Source organism: Artibeus jamaicensis, unplaced genomic scaffold, assembly GCF_021234435.1.
Source record: "Artibeus jamaicensis isolate MK-2021 breed Jamaican fruit bat unplaced genomic scaffold, CSHL_Jam_final contig_335, whole genome shotgun sequence".
NCBI lineage: Eukaryota > Metazoa > Chordata > Mammalia > Chiroptera > Phyllostomidae > Artibeus > Artibeus jamaicensis.
In genome coordinates, this window is record NW_026521800.1 from 7633335 (window position 1) to 7651571 (window position 18237).

The 18237-nt window shown below is 41.0% G+C and overlaps 1 protein-coding gene across 3 annotated transcripts in view; it reads left to right on the plus strand.

Moving 5' to 3' along the window:
* Positions 1-18237, plus strand: part of SLC22A23 (solute carrier family 22 member 23) — a 188127-nt gene that overhangs the window by 38995 nt on the left and 130895 nt on the right. For 2 of the 3 annotated variants that reach the window (XM_053664087.1, XM_053664088.1), the window contains one exon: positions 4057-4211. The exons of the other annotated variant lie outside the window; for it this stretch is intronic. In XM_053664087.1, the coding sequence (XP_053520062.1) occupies positions 4057-4211 (155 nt within the window). The remainder of the gene's footprint in view (positions 1-4056; positions 4212-18237) is intronic. 3 annotated transcript variants of the gene reach the window in all.

The window sequence follows — 18237 nt, forward strand, 5'->3', positions numbered from 1 at the left end:
GAAAGCTGTGCCAGGGCCCCCTCGGATATTTTTTTCTGGGGGCTGGTGGAGGGGGAGCGCAAGTTTTTTTTAACCAAATACTTGTGCTTAAAGGTTTTCAGTGTATGCTGAGCTGATCTAAGGGCTTTTGTTCCCCTCAAATGAGCACTGAAATGGTTGAGGAAGCACAATTCACATTACTTCTTTCTAAAAACAAAAATGCAGACTTGACTCAATTTCTAGTTTCCTCCTTCAGTGATTTTTATAGGGAAAGCAAGTACGGACTTTTATTAATACCAGTCTGTAATGAGGTTTAAATTGTTCGGAGGTTGTTTTGTGAATTCTTACTTCTTACATGTACATGCTGTTCTGCTCCCTGGTGACCCCCCACGCCGGGGGACGAAGGGCAGAAGAGTGTGAGGTCTTCCTCCACGAGTAACCGGGTCTGGGCTTGCAGACCCACTTCTCTGCAGTTGCTTCGCCAAGGCCTGTGGTGAGTGGGCGTGCGTGCCCGAGAGTCAGGGCAGAATGTTTTGTGCTGTGTGCGACTTGTTGAACATTTTGAGTGGGCCTCAGTTCCAGTTTGAAAGTTTGGTGTTTTCCACCCCTTATTAATTTATTTTTGGCATTGTACTCCCTGCTAGAAGCTCACTGGAAAGGAAATGAGCACATTTAGAGGGAACTCCGGGTTCCCCAGGCGTCAGCCCTGTTTGATGGCTGTACAGGGAAGTTGTTCGAGTCATGGGTTAGGCTTTCTGAGATTGCAGTCAGCATATAATAAGACTTAAGTACTACACTTTTTTCTGTAAGAAGTTACTGTTTCCCACACACATTTTGTTTGGAGACATACCAGTACATTATATGCTGTTTAGTAATGTGAGGGAGTGGCCCTGTCCATGGCTCATGCCACATGACCCCCTGGCCCTCCATTGTTGGTTTTTTTGCTACATTGTCTGCATTGCTCGCTCCAAGAGCTCTCCATGCCCTTTTTGGGCTACACTGCAGGTCCCCTTGCACTCTAGCTTCTGGCTCAGCCCAGCCATTGGTGGATGGAGGGGGGGAGGTCAGGGGAGCCTCACCTAGAGATCTGAGGAAAAGAGGAGAGTGAAGTAGGGGCATTTCAATCTCCAGCTAGGTCTCTGCAGGGTTGCCACATACAGCCTCTCTCCCTGGGTTCGGTGACCATCCTTCCTTCAAATTCCCTGCTGCTAATAGCCCCCGGTATCTCTCACAGCTTGCCTACCCTTTTGTAAATAAACCCCTTATTGTAATAAAATTTCCTCAAATTACTTCATTTGAGTGGGACATCTGTTTTCTGGTGAGATGCTATATTACTTTGCTATGACTGCTGTAACAAATTACCACACATCTGGTGGCTTATAAATTAACTTACAGTTCTGTAGTTCATGCTGGATAAACTCAAAGCACTGGCTGGGTTGCATTACTTTCTGGGGGCTCCAGAAGAGAATCCATACCTTTGCTTTGTCTGGCTGCAGAGGCTGCCCACACTCCTTGGCTCAGGGCTCCTCTTCTAGCTTCCAGGTTGGCAAAGGTCATCAGGTGCTTCACACGCTGCCATCTCTCTGGTTCCCTGGAGCCATGAGAGGTTGTCCACGTCCTTAGATTGGACTCACCTGGGTAATCACTTCATCTCAAGCTCTTTAACCATAATTGCATCTACAGAGCCCTTTGCCATGAGAGGTAACATATTCACAGGTTCTGATATTTAGGATGTGGGCATCCTTGAGGGACATTTTTCTCCTACCACAGAGCCTAATTATAAAGCCTCTGCATTACAGATTTACGAGTGTGATTCTGTTCTTCATCTAGGAGGGGATTCTGCTCTGGGGGAAGCCAGTTCACACTAAAACTCCAGTGGTTATGACTAATACTTGTTGACCACTTGCTAAATCACTTGCACTTGTCTAGACCTGGTCACAGCCCTAGTTAGTCCGTGGGCATTGACTGTCATTCCTAAAAAACAAAAACAAAAACAAAAACAAAAAACCTCTAGGCTCATTTAGACAAGTGTGGCCTTTCTCAAGATGATGTACTGCTGCGTACGTGGAGAGCCCGATTCAGGATCAGAGTGCTTTGACTTTGAAGACCATGGTTACCCCACAGTTCATAATAATAACTTTGCTCATTGATTTTAGCAGTGCATTTGGGAGGGAAAGATTTACAGCAGTTTCTACAAGTTAAAAACAAAAACAAATGAACAATAAATAAAACATCAGGGATCTTTTCTGAAGTATCAGAACAGAACAAACAATGTTCAGTGGGCATCAGGGGTAGAGACACACAGAAAGGAACCATAAGAGCCGCCACATTTAACTATTTGCTTTGAGCCAGGCATCGTACATATTGTGCTTATTGTCTCTCTTAAAGCTTTTAATATGCTGTGAAGTAGGATGGTCACCCCCATTTAGAGATGTAAAGACAAGTAGAAACTGATAATTAGATTTTGCTTTCCTTCATTTTAGGAGAAAAACTAAGACCTTTTTAAAACTTATTTCTATAAATTTGTTGGCTCTGAACAAAATTACCTATAGTCTTTTCTGATAAGGGCTTAAATGATTTCTAGCACCAGTCAAGGAAGTAATGGCTAAAACCTCCGACAGAATTATTGACTTACATTGTCATTGATCTCTAGCTTGGCCTCATTGCACGAAGCTAATGCCACTATGGGGAATGTTAGAAGCCTAAAATATTTTGAATAAAAGTGTGTCCTGTAGTCTCCTCCCCATCCCCCAAATTTTCTTGAAATTACATTCATCTCCTTCATGGGGCAAAGTCATGTATTTCTGAGCATTGCTTTTTCATTTTTGAGCAGTTTTACTGAGAGATAATTTACAAACCAAAAGCTCACAATTCAATTAGTTTTAGTATATCCTCAGAGTTACACAATCATCACTATACTCTAAGTTTAAAACATTTCTACCACCCTAAAAGGAAGACTCATGTCCATCTACATTCACTCCTCATTCTCACTCCCAGCCCTAGGCAACCAAGAATCCACTTTCTGTTTCTATTTGCTTTTTCTTGGCTTTTATGTAAGTGCCTTGTCACAAGTGTGTTTAGGTGAATCCAAGGCATTCAGCTGCCCTTGGGGTGTTTGGGCTACCAGGCATGGATTTTCTTCCTTTGGCAAATAGAACTTCTCTGTGAGCTATTTTTCTAGTTTAAGTTAGTGGTGTTATATTAATTTGTATACTGGAGATTTTTTCCCTCTAATAAGTTGTTGAAGGAAACCCTGGAAGGTTAGGAGGGGAGGGGTGAAGAACTGGTTACTTTCCATTCCCATGGACCACCCTTGCTGTCCTCTGAGCCACGCCTAGAAGCACATCACACCATAGTGTAGCTGATCTTGCCCGGCTCTGTAATCTGCCAACCTAGTTTGTGCACTGCTTTTTCCAGAAACACAGTGGACTGGGCTCCTTCCAACCCTTTGTTGCCTGGCGGGCTTCACTTTCAGGTTCATAGTTATTCTTTAAAGTTCGAACTATCTTAGTTAAGTCTGTGATCTCTTAAAAAATTACTTATCATAAAGCTGAAACAAATGACAGCTGGGTTGGCCCTGGCTCTGATAGGCTGTGTGTGAGGCCAGGTACCTGACTAGTTACCAGCCCTGACAAACAATATGAAGCTGCTTCACTCTGTGTCTGTGTTGACTTTGGAGCCAGTTCCAGAGGTCAGTAACTTCTCAAGACATTTCATGCTGGGTGTGTCAAGGTTTATGTTTGGGGAGTTGTTATTGATTTTGTTACTCTTGCCTAGAATTATCCTCCCATATATTTTAAAATAGACTTACCAATAGGAATTGGGTTCCTGTTTCAGTTCTATTATGTAGTAGCTCTTTAATCTATGCCCCCTTACCTGCAAAATTAGGGGTTTGGACTAAGTTTCCCCTGAGGGCTTTTCTATCCCTAAATATACCAAGTGGGTCTCAGTAGTAGGAAGACTTTTAGCCCGGCTCATTCAGCATCTCTGGAATACCTGCTGGATACTGGGTTTTAGCGTCTAGCATCATGGCCCTGTTTAATGATGACTCCTAACATTTTCCTTCTCTGTATGCAGGGTTGGCCGGCGGCCTGTGCTGCTCTGTTCTATCACCTTCATTCTGATCTTTGGACTGACCGTGGCACTGTCAGTGAATGTGACAATGTTCAGCACACTCAGGTTTTTTGAAGGATTTTGCCTGGCTGGAATAATTCTCACCTTGTATGCATTACGTAAGTAGGAGCCTTCATGACTAGTCTTGAAGAAATTAGCAAAAGAGCTTTTGGGAAGGGGGCTCTCTGTGCTCCGTGTTTTGGCAGTCTTTTGGAAGCACAGACTTTAATGGCATCAACTGTTGTGGAAAAGCTTTCTAAGGTAATGTCATCTGACACCCAGTCTATTCCAGTCTCCAGCTTGGGCTGAGGGCACATCAAAGGACATAGAGGGTGGCATAATTGCTTGGAGAAGCAGGGATCAGCTCACAGCTGATATGGAGGGGCTTTTGCTTTCCTCCAGAATTTTCTGTGCTAATGTGTGTACTTTCAAGTCCAACACATAATTAGGCATCCCTGTACTTGGTTCCAGGAAAAGCATACCAACTACCTGCTACCACTGGTCTGGGGTCGATGTTTTAATTGACTATTGTTTTTTTTTCAATTTGTTTTCTCTGTAAGGCTATGCAGGGTCCAAATTACCCTCATGCTCATGTGCTTAGATATGGCCTTAAGTTATCTGCACTTGAACCCTATGCAATGGTACTAGAAGAGTAAATGGCAATATTTGTTAGTATTTGCTCTTTTTAGAGTGACAGGAAATTTCCTTCATTAATCCATCATGTTTATTGGCTGTACTAACTCCCCTGTCAAGTGTGGTTATGTTTTATTTCTTCATAGTTGGTGTTTTCTAGAACATAGCCACAAACCCATTAGAAGGAAAGTTTTAGGCATGAATGTTTACGGTTTTTTTTTACTTTTATACTTTCTAGTCATCTGATGGGAAAACTGTTAGGAATAATGTAAGATGATTTGTAATATGTTTTGTCTTTTTCTTTCCCTTTGACAGCATGGGTAGGAGTCAGTTATAGGTCAAGTAGCAATTCCCAGTGAGGTCAAATAAGAGTGGGTCTGATTGTCTTAAGTTTGCTTATTAAAAACTTGACAACCCTTTTGGATAACATGAATTTTTGTCCCCCTATTATATAGAATAGAAATGCAATCATTTTGTAACACAGTTTTACAGTCACAAAGAAGAAATGGGCTGGGAGAAAAAGCCACGTGTGTGTTCTCTAAATCCAATGTTGGGTTTTGTCATCCTCCCCCAATGCTGAACTGTTGCCAGTTTATTTTCATTTATTTTAGACCCCTTGTTGTTTAGGGAGGTTCTTTAGAAATATAAGTGTTCGAGGTCAGAGGGTCTACGTCATGGCTGTTTGGAGGTTTTGTTTCTTTGAACAAGATGAGTATTGGGCTTGAACATTTCCAAATAAAAGGCCTGTGCCCCATTTTCTGGCCCTGCCCACCCATTGGCCTGTGCAGAGGAGCAGGTTCCTCACCCTTTTTTGAGGAGACTCTGGGCCCTGCTCTCAGATGCTCTTACCCTACATATATGCAGGTGTGATGGGGTCTTCTCCTCAGGCAGCCATCCTAGTAAGGCTTCTGGTTCTCACAGGAGGATGTCAGTCCAGTACTTCCTGGCGGATGGCCTTAGAGAGGATAGCTGTGCACACTGCCAGAACAGAATAGTTGTGCTTCAAGAACTTAGCAGAGTATAACCTCAGTCTCAGCACATGAACACTTGTCAGACTAGGTGGAAAGAATGTTAATGGAAAATTGCCTTAAAGCAAAGATGACATATTGGTTTTGTCTTGCATGCCATCTGCTAATGATTGATTGAGGCTGTCAGGGAACTCAAAGAAGAGTTCAGAGGACCCATTGGAGCTCAGCTGGAGAAAACACCTTGATCCCATTAGCCATGTCTGCCTGGGATAAGGAAAGCAGGTAGGGAAGGGCTGCACAGAGCAGACATTCTGCATCTCCACAGATCCCCCCCAAATTAGGTCAGACCTAAACTGAATCATTCCAGCCTTACATAGAGTCATTTTACTACTAGTGTTGTGATATCATGCCATTGACTCTGTGAAACCTGTTGCTATATTTACAATAAAAAATGAGGCTAAGATTGTTTTTTCAAGAGATTACATAGTAACCTCTTTATACTGGGACATTCTCTTTTGTTTCAGAACTATACAAAGAATGTGCTTACCTTTGGAAGCTGCTGTGCTTTTATCTCATAGGCACAGAAGTATGCCACAGGCATCTGGAGACTTTTTTTTAAAGGCCAGATAGTAACTATTTCAGGCTTTGCAGGCCTGTCATGACTACTCAACTTTGCTATTGTACCATGTAAGCAGCCATAAACAACATGTAAGTGATTAGGTATGGCTGTGTTCCTATAGAATTTTATTTGCAGGAACAGATGGTGGGCTGGCTTTGACCAGCAGGCCATAGTCTATTTCAGCCACTAATCATAAGTGTGTCTCTCTCTTTCCATTGACTGCTAGGAATCTGAGAAGCTTGGAATATGATCTTCATGTGTGTGGGCTTGACAAACTGAGCTTTAAATTAGGACTCTCTCCTATTTCATCTGAACTTTCCTACTTTAATTTCTCCTTTGTCCCATTTCCTGTCTCCATAATTACTTTATTATGTGTATTTGTAAACTCAACCTTAAATTTTTTCTGAAATAAAGCAGGGCATAAACAAATAGTTATCTTTTCTTAGATTGGGATTACAAAGGAAATGTCATGACAAATAAACGTTGCAATGAAAAATTCCAAGTATCAACCAGTGGCCTCCTGTCTGAGCTAATACAATATCTGGTATAACAAAATTTAAATAAAACCAAAGGACATAAACAGTTATTTGTAGTTCATTGAGATAATATTTAAGCAATATAAATAGAGGGCCATTGATTGAGAGATGGCAGAAGAGCTAAGCTTGGCAAAAGAGAATCAAAAAGAGGACATAACGTTGTGATGGGCAGACAGGATTGGGGTAGGACGTGGTGCATGCTGCTCTGGGCAGCCCATCTCTGTCAATCTTGGATCAAGACACAGACTGCTGATGAGTAGTTAAGAAACAAGCTCCTGGTCAATAGGGCAGATGACTCAGAATTTCCAAATTAGTGTGCTTGCTAGCATTTTATACATGAATAGTATCTGTCTTGGTTAGTGCTTAAGAATTTATTTCGCTTAAAGGCAATTATTGATAATCTCAGTCACAGGGTTGAAGTGTTTCTTGGCTCTAAAGAAAAAGTTTAAAACTTCTGGGCATTGATTATTTGAAAGACACATTTTCAGTGGTTCTGAATTTCTATACCTCTTCAGCCATAAGATTCTCATCTCACTCTAATGCATCTGCTGGAAAGGACTGTACTTTCTCAAAAGAGAACTGGCTATCACTTTTTTTTTAGTCTTGCAGGTGCTTGGCAATATTAGTAGTGAAAGTAAGGATTTTTGCAGATTCCATTTCTTGTATAGCTTGCCATTTGGGTGGACTCTGAGTTTTGAGAAATGCTGATGACTCGAGTAAGTTTTCTGCTTTATATGCAAGGCTGCTTAAGAATTTTTTTTTTTGTACTTTGGAATTTGCCCTGCATGGTGTGGCTCACTGGATTGAGTGTCAGCCTGCAAACAAAAAGCATCACTGGTTCAGTTCCCAGTCAGGGCACATGCCTGGGTTGTGGGCCAGGTCCCCAATAGCGGGTGCATGAGAGGCGACCATACTTTGGAATTTTTCTAAGGTACATTCTAGGTAACATACCTTTAAACTTTTGTTTCCTTCAAGTCAACAAAGAGAGACTTGGTTGTATGATTAGGACATAAAGAGATTACTGGCATCTTCCCCGAGTGCACTCTACATGGAAGCAGAGTGCAAGAAAGAATTAAAAGAGCTGGGAGGGTTCGTGCAGGGCTGCATTTGGTTTTCCTGCCTGCTTCTGAGGCCACTGTGAGACACTGAAGTAATTAAATATACCTGGGCTACATTAGTCGCCTAACTGTGTGCCTTTACCTCTGGACAACAAGAAAAAAGTGGAAATCTTAGCTGGGAAGGGCCGGGGAACCACAGACAAAGAAAAGAAGCAATTGATCACAATTCTGAGTTTATTAAAATAAAGTCTGATCAAAAACTAAAGAAAAAAGTTGCTTTTCAATATAAGCAGACTTGATTTGTGATGGTACGAATTCTTTTTCTAACTATGATTGTAACACTGTAGGTAGGGCAGTACAGCATTGTTTGAGATGTGTATTCAGAAGAGGCTGGTGAGAGATCATTGCTCTTTGATTTGATGTTGGCTGTAATAAGTCCTGTGGGAGAGAAATATTTTTTTAAATATAAATACTTTTTCTGTTTTTCTTCTCATTTCATCAATGTCTTCCCCCTCTCTACCATTAACAACCCCTCCCTACCATTTGAGATAATGAACACTACTTTTTGCTGGTAGAGACTGTATCCTAGTTACTGTGGGCAAATAAAGGTTCTCTTTCTTTTTTGCTGTATAAGAATGAATAATTTTCAAAAAGTCACACAAATCCAGGAATCACAGAGAGTCCCAATCAAGAGGAACCCAAGGAGGCCCACTTCAAGACACATCATCATCAAGATGGCAAATTTCCAAGACAAGAGAGAATCTTAAAGGTAGCAAGGGAGAAAAAAGAAGTAACATACAAGGGAGCCCCAATAAGGTTAGCTACTGACTTCTCAATGGAAATAATCCAAGCAAGAAGACAATGGCAAGAAATATTCCAAGTAATGAGAACCACAGGCCTACAACCAAAGCTACTTTACCCAGCAAGGCTCTCAATCAAGATAGAAGGCCAAATAAAGAGCTTCCAAGACAAAAGAAGTCTAAAAGAATATGCCTCCACCAAACCAGCTCTACAAGAAATACTAAAAGGACTGCTTAAAGGGAAGGAAGGAAAAGAGGGAGACAGAGAGGAACTCAAAAATGGCAATGAATACGTACCTATCAATAATAACCTTAAACATAAATAGATTAAATGCTCCCATCAAAAGACACAGAATAGCTGAATGGATAAGAAAGCATGACCCACACATATGCTGCCTACGAGAGACCCACCTCAGCACAACAGACCATCACAGACTAAAAGTGAAAGGCTGGAAACAAATTTTCCAAGCAAACGGACAAGAAAAAAAAGCTGGGGTAGCAATTCTCATATCGTACAAAATAGACTTCAAAAAAAAGGGCCATAAAGAGAGACCCAGAAGGTCACTTCATAATACTCAAGGGAAGAATTCACCAAGAAGACATTAACATTGTAAACATATATGCGCCAAATATAGGGGCACCCAAATATATCAAGAAAATCTTAGAGGACTTCAAGAAAGAGTTTGACAGCAACGCAATTATAGTAGGGGATTTTAACACCCCACTATCAAAAATGAACAGATCTTCCAAACAAAATATCAACAAAGATATTGTAGCATTAAACAACACCCTAGATGAAATGGACTTAACTGATACATATAGAGCCCTTCATCCCAAAGAAGCTAAATACACATTCTTTTCAAATGCACATGGAACATTTTCTTTCTTTCTTTTTTTATTGATTATGCTGTTACAGTTGTTCTATTCCCCCTTTCCTTCCCCTCCACCCTACCCTCCCATCCCCACCATTACCCCCCCTTTAGTTTATGACCATGTGTCTCAAGTCCTTTAGATTCTATATTTCCCATGCTATTCTTGCCCCCCCATCTATTTTCTATCTACTGTCTATGCTACTTATTTTCTGTACCTTCTCCCCCCTTCTCCTCCTCCCACTCCCCTGTTGCTAACCCTCCTTGAGATCTTCATTTCTATGGTTCTGCTACTGATCTAGCTGTCCTCTTAGTTTGCTTTCGTTTTAGGTGTGGTTGTTAATAACTGAGTTTGTTGTCCTTTCACTGTTCATGTTTTTTTAACTTCTTTTTCTTAGGTAAGTCCCTTTAACATTTCACATAATAAGGGCTTGGTGATGATGAACTCCTTGAATTTGGTCTTATCTGAGAAGCACTTTATCTGTCCTTCCATTCTAAATGAAAGTTTTGCTGGATAGAGCAATCTTGGTTGTAAGTCTTTGGATTTCATGAGTTGGAATACCTCTTTCCAGCCCCTTCTTGCCTGTAAAGTCTCTTTTGAGAAATCCGCTGACAGTCTGATGGGGACTCCTTTGTAGGTGACTGTCCCCTTAGCTCTTGCTGCTTCTAGGATTCTCTCCTTCATTTTAATTTTGGCTAATGTAATTATGATGTGCCTTGATGTGTTCCTTCTTGGGTCCAACTTCTTTGGTACTCTCTGAGCTTCCTGGATTTCCTGGAAGTCTATTTCCTTTGCCAGATTGGGGAAATTCTCCTTTATTATTTGTTCAAATAAGTTTTCCACTGGTGGTTGTTCCTTTCCCCCTTCTGGTACCCCTATAATTCAGATGTTGGAGCGTTTAAAGATGTCCTGGAGGTTCCTAAGACTCTCCTCATTTCTTTGAATTCTTGCTTCTTGATTCTTTTCTGTTTGGCCATTATTTGCTTTCTTCTGGTCCACTCCATTGATTTGAGTCCCAGTTTCCTTTTCATTGCTATTGGTGTCCTGTGCAATTCCATTCATTTCAATTAGTTTCGCCTTCATATATTTGTCTAATTTGTGGCTATAATCAACCAGTTCTGTGAGGATCCTGATCACCAGTGTTTTGAACTGTGTGTATGAGAGTTTTGCTATTTCTTCATCACTTAGATTTATAGGTTCTGGGGCTTTGAGATCTTCTTGCGCCATTTTTGGTCTGTTCGCACCCTTTAAGTGTGAGAAGCAGTACCTTGGACTCCCAGGTCGCTGGGTTGTGATGCTTTATGTGGGGGCGTGGTCAGAGCGGGGAAATGGTGGCCCCCTCTGCTGTTTCTCACAGCTGGGTGAGAATCAGGGCCTTAGATGGTTCACCTGGGCCGGGCCACTCAGAGTCACTGGGTTATGACGCTGTATGTGGAGGTAGGGTCAGAGCAGGGAAATGGCGGCGCCCTCCACTGCCGCTTGCCGCTGGGAACCGCCGGGCCGGTCCAACCGCCCACTCCCTCGCCTGTCCGCCCACGCACAAATGCGCGACCACAGTCAACACGCAGCACCGCTCCCCCGCTGTTTCCCCCGCGGTCGCTCGGTCACTCACTAGGTCCAACCCTGCACCTGGATTCCGTGCACCTGGATTCTGTGCACCTGAGTCCGTCTGACCGAGTTTTCCTGTGCAACCCCTCACCAGCCGCTGGTTTCGCCCCTTACTGGTCAGGCTGAAGAATTTGTTGTTAACGGACTTCTGAAAAGTTCAATTTTCCGTGTTCTGGCTGTGTTTTCTATTGCTAATATTTAATTGTCTCTAAACTTGGTTGTGTGAGAAGGCACAGCACATCCACCTATGCCTCCATCTTGGCGGAAGTCTCCACATGGAATATTTTCAAAGATAGGCCACATGATAGGACACAAAACGAGCCTCAAAAAATTCAAGAAAATTGAAATCATACCAAACATCTTCTCTGACCACAAGGGACTGAAATTGAAAACCAACCCCAAAGGAAAAAACCCAAAGCACCCAAAATCATGGAGACTGAATGGTATGCTATTAAACAATGAATGGGTCAAGAATGAAATTAGGGAAGAAATCAAAACGTTTCTGGAAACAAATGAAAACGATCTCACAACAACCCAAAACTTATGGAACACAGGTGAAGGCAGTCCTGAGAGGGAAGTTTATAGCAATACAGGGCTACCTAAAGAAGATAGAAACATTTCAAACAAATAACCTAATCCTACACCTGTAAGAACTCCAGGAACAACAACAAAGACAGCCCAGAGCAAGCAGAAGAAAGGAAATAACCAAGATTAGAGCAGAATTAAATGACATAGAAACTAAAAGCACAATTCTAAGGATCAATGAATCCAGGAGTTGGTTCTTTGAGAAGACAAACAAAATAAACAAGCCTTTAAGTAGGCTCATCAAGAAAAGAGAGAAGACACAAATAAACACAATCAGAAATGAAAGAGGAGAGATTACAACTGATACCACAGAAATAGAAAGGATTGTAAGAAATTACTGTGAAGAACTGTATGCCAAGAAATTTGAAAACCTAGGGGAAACGGACACATTTCTAGAAAAATACAATCTTCCAAAACTCACTGAAAAAGAAGCAGAAAACCTGAATATACCAATAACAGCAAAAGAAATTGAAGCAGTAATCAAAAAACTCTCATCACACAAAAGCCCTGGACCAGATGGTTTCACAGGAGAATTCTACAAAGCATTTAAGGAAGAGCTAACCCCTACTCTCCACAGACTATTCCAAAAAATCCAGAAGGATGGAAAACTCCCAGATTCTTTTTATGAAGCCAGCATCATCTTAATTCCAAAACCAGATAGAGACACAACAAAGAAAGAAAACTTCAGGCCAGTATCGCTGATGAACATAGACGCTAAAATCCGCAACAAAATATTGGCAAATCGCATCCAACAATATATCAAAAAGATCATACACCATGACCAAGTGGGATTCATCCCAGGGATGCAAGGATGGTTCAATATTCGCAAATCAGTAAATGTAATACATCACATAAACAAAAGCAAAGACAAAAACCACATGATCATATCAATAGACACGGAAAAGCTTTTGATAGGGTACAACACCCATTTATGATAAAGACACTCAACAAAGTGGAAATAGAGGGAGCATTCCTCATTATAATAAAGGCCATATATGAGAGACCTACAGCCAACATCATACTTAATGGGCAAAAACTAAAAGCTTTTCCACTACGATCAGGAACAAGACAAGTATGTCCGCTCTCACCACTTCTATTCAATATAGTATTAGAAGTTTTAGCCACAGCAATCAGGCAAGAAAAGGAAATAAAAGGCATCCAAATAGGAAAGGAGGAAACAAAACTGTCACTGTTTGCAGATGACATGATAGTGCACATGGAAAATCATATGGACTCTACCCAAAAACTGCTTGAAATGGCAAAGCAGCAGGTTACAAAGTCAATATCCAGAAATCAAAGGCATTTTTGTATACCAACAATGAATCAGCAGAAGCAGAAATCAAGGTAAAAATCCCATTCGATATAACAAAAACAAAAATAAAATATCTGGGAATAAACCTAACTAAGGAGGTAAAAGACCTATATGCAGAAAACTACACAGCCCTGAAGAAAGAAATCAAGGAAGACACAAACAAATGAAAAACATATACCTTGTTCATGGATTGGAAGAATTAACATCATCAAAATGTCCATACTACCCAAAGCAATATACAGATTCAATGCAATACCTATTAAAGTACCAATGGCATATTTCACAGACATAGAACAAACACTTCAAAAATTTATATGGAACCATAAACGAGCCCGAATATCAGCTGCACTTTTGAGAAAGAAGAACAAAGTAGGAGGTATCACAATACCTGATATTAAACTGTATTACAAGGCCACTGTAATCAAAACAGCCTGGTACTGGCATAAAAACAGGCACATAGACCATGGATTAGAATGGAGAGCCCAGAAATAAACCAAACTCTCTATAGTCAATTAATATTTGACAAAGTGGGCAGTAACATAAAATGGAGTAAAAATAGCCTCTTCAGCAAATGGTGTTGGGAGAACTGGACAGCTACATGCAAAAAAATGAAACTTGAGCACCAACTTACACCATATACCAAAATAAATTCAAGATGGAGAAAAGACTTAAATATAAGCCGTGACACCATTAAAGTTCTAGAGGAGAACGCTGGCAAGAAAATCTCAGATATTTCACTCAGCAACATTTTTACTAATATGTCCCCTAGAGCAAGGAATATAAAGGAAAGAATAAACAAATGGGATCTCATCAAAATAAAAAGCTTCTGCGTGGCTAAAGAAAACAGTATTAAATTAAAAAGACAACCAACTGTATGGGAAAACATATTGGCCAATGATACCTCAGACAAAGTTTTAATCTCCAAAATATACAAAGAACTTACACGATTCCTCTCTAAGAAGACAACCAACCCAATTAAAAAATGGGAAAAAGACTTGAACAGACACTTCTCCAAGGAGGACATACAGAACATCCAGAGACACATGAAGAGATGCTCAATATTGTTAGCTATCAGAGAGATGCAAATTAAAACCACAATGAGATACCACTTTACACTGGTCAGGATGGCTATCATAAACAAAGCAACAAACAACAAATGTTGGAGAGGGTGTGGGGAAAAGGGGTCCTTAGTTCACTGTTGGTAGGATTGCAGACTGGTACAACCATCATGGAAAACAGTATGGAATTTTCTCAGAAAACTAAAAATCGACCTGCCTTTTGACCCAGCAATTCCACTGCTGGGATTATATCCTAAGAATCCTAAAACATCAATTTCAAAGAACCTATGCACCACAATGTTCATAGCAGCACAATTTACAATAGCCAAGAGTTGGAAGCAACCTAGGTGTCCATCAGTAAATGAATGGATCAAAAAATTGTGGTACATATACACAATGGAATTCTATGCAGCAGAGAGAAAGCAGGAGCTACTACCCTTTGCAACAACATGGATGGAACTGGAAAGCATCATGCTGAGTGAAATAGGCCAGGTGTTGAAAGACAAATACCATATGATCTCACCTTTAACAGGAAGTTAAACAACAAAACAAACAAGCCAAAAAAAAACCCAAGACACTGAAATAGAGAACAAGGGAACAGTGACCAGAGGGGAGAGGGAAGGGAATTTAAGGGGGAAAAGGGGGAGGGATTTGGAGGAACAAATAGGAAGGACACAGGGACGAGAACTAAGGGGGGTGGAAATGGGAGGGAGGTGGGGAGCACCGGGTGGGGGAGGCTGGGATGGGAGAAATAGACAAAAAACTGTACTTGAAAACTAACTAAATAAAATTTAAAAAAAGAATGAATAATTTTCTTGAGAAATTCTCTTAAAGCTTCATACTTTCATTATAATAAATCTCATACCCAGATAGCTTAAATAATTGGATGAATTTTTTACATAATCAAAGAGTGACTATTCATTTCACAGGCGGCTAAGTTACTGATTACGTTACAAAGTTAGAAGCCAAGTCTTAACTGGTAAATTAGACTGAGAAAAACCTTCAGTTCGCTGTGGGCCGGGTGGTGTTCTCTTTCTCATATTGTGCTCATAGTTTTACATTCTCACTGAAGTGGTTGAGTAATTTCTAATGTGCTGGTGTAAGATTACTTTTTCTTCCTCATATTGCATATATTTCTATAATTTGATTTTTTCTGAACTAATACTCCTTGGAACATACTCAGTCTACAGGGTCATTAAACATCAAAGGTGTGCTGTGCATTTTGAAAAATTCGACAGAATCACACAGCTCCATGCAGTGAGTTATTGAACTGTGGAATGAATAATATGTAGATTGTGGAGTGGAGGAATTAGTGGAATGGAGATTGCCACTGTTGGCTATAAGTGACTTCAGCTGTCTTGTCCTTCACTTCTTCTGGGGAGCAAATATTTGCACTGTATCTGGATAAAGGGCAAGTTTGACATGAATGCGTGCTCAGTTATCATAATCTATAGGTCTCTTTTTCTCTCCCCTCCCTTTCACCCCCCACCCTCCAACTTCAGATACCTGGGTCTTCTCATTGGCAGCAAGCCCAGGGAACCATCACCCTGTGCTTCTGGTGGGATCAGATCTACTGACACGGGTTTTTCCACCAAGGAAATGAGTCACAGTTTAAGAAAAGCCTTTGACAAATGATTTTATATATGTTTAGAAAGCTTCAGAAGAATTTTCGTTTTATCCGGGTTCTCAAATTAGGTTTCATTGGTCTTTTTGTCTACCAAAAACAGATTACTAATCCTGCAGACAGACTGTGAAAAGCAAAGTAGATATAAAAGCAAAAAAGTACTGAAGTGTTTGTCCTCCACTACCTGTCTTTCCTCTGTCGTGCCTCTGAGGAGTCACACAACTCCTGGTGAAAGTGTGGAATGTTGAGTGACAGCAGGACTCTTGGTTGGGGGCTTCTAATATCTAGAGCAGAGGCTGTAGAGTCAGGGCAGTGCTGGTGATTGGTCTGGGACCAGAGGGGTGAGTCATCCAGCAAGGAACCCCAAAATGCAAAATGAGGACTATTTTTTCCTCAAAGTTCCAGCCGTTCAAATAAAAATTATTAAAACCTCTCTCTATTCCTACTTACACATTAGTCCAAACTTGGATTTAATAAGAAGACTTTTCTTTGGAAAAAATGAAATGTCTATATGTCTTCTAAGAGATTGTAAGAATATATCACCTTATCAGCATGTTAAAAATGAAATTCAAGGGCAGAGGAGGAGTAAGTGCCTGTGGGACATCACTGACATTCATCCACCCACATTCACCCACATTTCTCCTGACCAGAAGTTAGGGCAAGGAGACATGTATATGTTGCCTAAATGGGTAAATAAGCTTCAAAGTTCACATTTCTTGGGGTGTTTTGAATTCATTGAAGATAGTCTTGTGTCAGTTAGAGGAAAGAACTGCAAATATGTAGGTATATGACATTTTAAAATTAGAGTATTTGGATGCCTTGCCACACAGTAGAGGATGTTTATTAAAGTGTGTGTATCCCTAAAGACTAACTTTCTCCCAGACTGGAACTTTAGTGGGGCATGTGTACTTCATTTGAAACAAAGCTGTTCACCATACTAAAAGGGGAGGTGGGAAGATGCAGAAATCAGGAAAGCTGAGCTGTGGTGTGAGCTCTGCAGTGGACCAACTGTATCTGTGACAAATTGCTTGATCTCTAAACTTTGTCTCCTGCTATGAAAAGCTGAGGCATGGGTTTTCAAACTGTGCACCATGGAACTGTAGGACCCATTCCTGGAACCATTTATGGGGGAAAATGGATAGAAAACAAAAACAAATGGGTTCCATATGACAATATTTAATACTGCTGTAAAAATAAAATAACAAAATCAAGTGGAAAAACACTAGTTTTGTATCTTCCAGTTTTAGAATACTATGGCTTTTGAACTCCAAGCTCAACCACTAAGCCTCCTTCAGTACAGAGCACTTCATAGCTCTGGGGTGGGGGTAGAGCATGAAACCAAGGGTGCTTGCCCCCAAGTTGTGTTCTTCTCAAGGCCACACCAATAAAGTCACTGGACCTACATCCTTGTTGTTTGTGAGGCTGCTGCCCTGTCTACCAGGGAGATCTAGGAAGAGATGGAGGGATGGGGGGGATTAATGGCAAACAGCCTCCCTCTCCCCATGGTTCTGGACCTCGTGTCAGCAGCTTCACCCTTCCCGACCCCTTCTTGCTCACTTCAGTCTCTTTTCTTACCACACCTTTGCTTGGTAGACTCACAGGTCTACTCCAGGAATCTTACTCTGCAGAATTTTCTTTTCTCACCTGGAAAGACAAGATGGGACATAAAGCTAAGAGCTGTGCTGATTAGAAGAGGGGGATGAGAAGAAGTAGGAGGGCAATATTGGACTGATTTTATTTTGCTTTGCTTTTTCAGTCTTGATATAAAAGAGAGAGTAAATAAATTAGTCACCTTGAAACCACATAAAGAGCACCAGGCTTCTTCAAAATATCCAGACATATCTTGTGGGAAGTAAAATCATTACTGACTTGCCAAGGCTTACGATAGCAAAAAAGAATCTTGGCCGAGACAACAGAGAGAAATATAACTCAAATGATTCAGAGCCATCATACAGCTCAAATGGTGTAGTTAGCTGCTATGTTTACTCTGTGTCAGGCCAGATGAACTCTACTTCAGACAGCTTGTTTTGTTTTTTGGTAACTTGTGGAAACATAAGACTACTTTCTCCCTCACTTATTTGCTTGGCAAACATTTAAGGGTTCACTGGGTGCTGGGGAACAATGATTGGTTACCTTGAGTATTGACTGGGCACTGTCAGATGCTCAGCACACAAAGGTGAACCTACCTTCCTCCTTTGTAGGACTCTCAGTTTAGTGAATAAAGATGCAGGGACAGGCCCTGCATCTTTGGACTGACAGTGTCAGAAGGAGATCCTTGAGTCATGAGTTTTTCAGGAGAGTAGGTCCTTGTTATTTGCAGTGGATGCTCAGAGGAACCTAGTGCATTCTGGGTGCTGTGGGTGATTACAACTGAAAGAACCTGGTGTAATCTGGGTACTGCAGGTGATTAGGGACTGATGAAGCCTGATGCATTCTGGGCACTCCTAGTAATTAGGAGCCAGGTGGAATGGCTG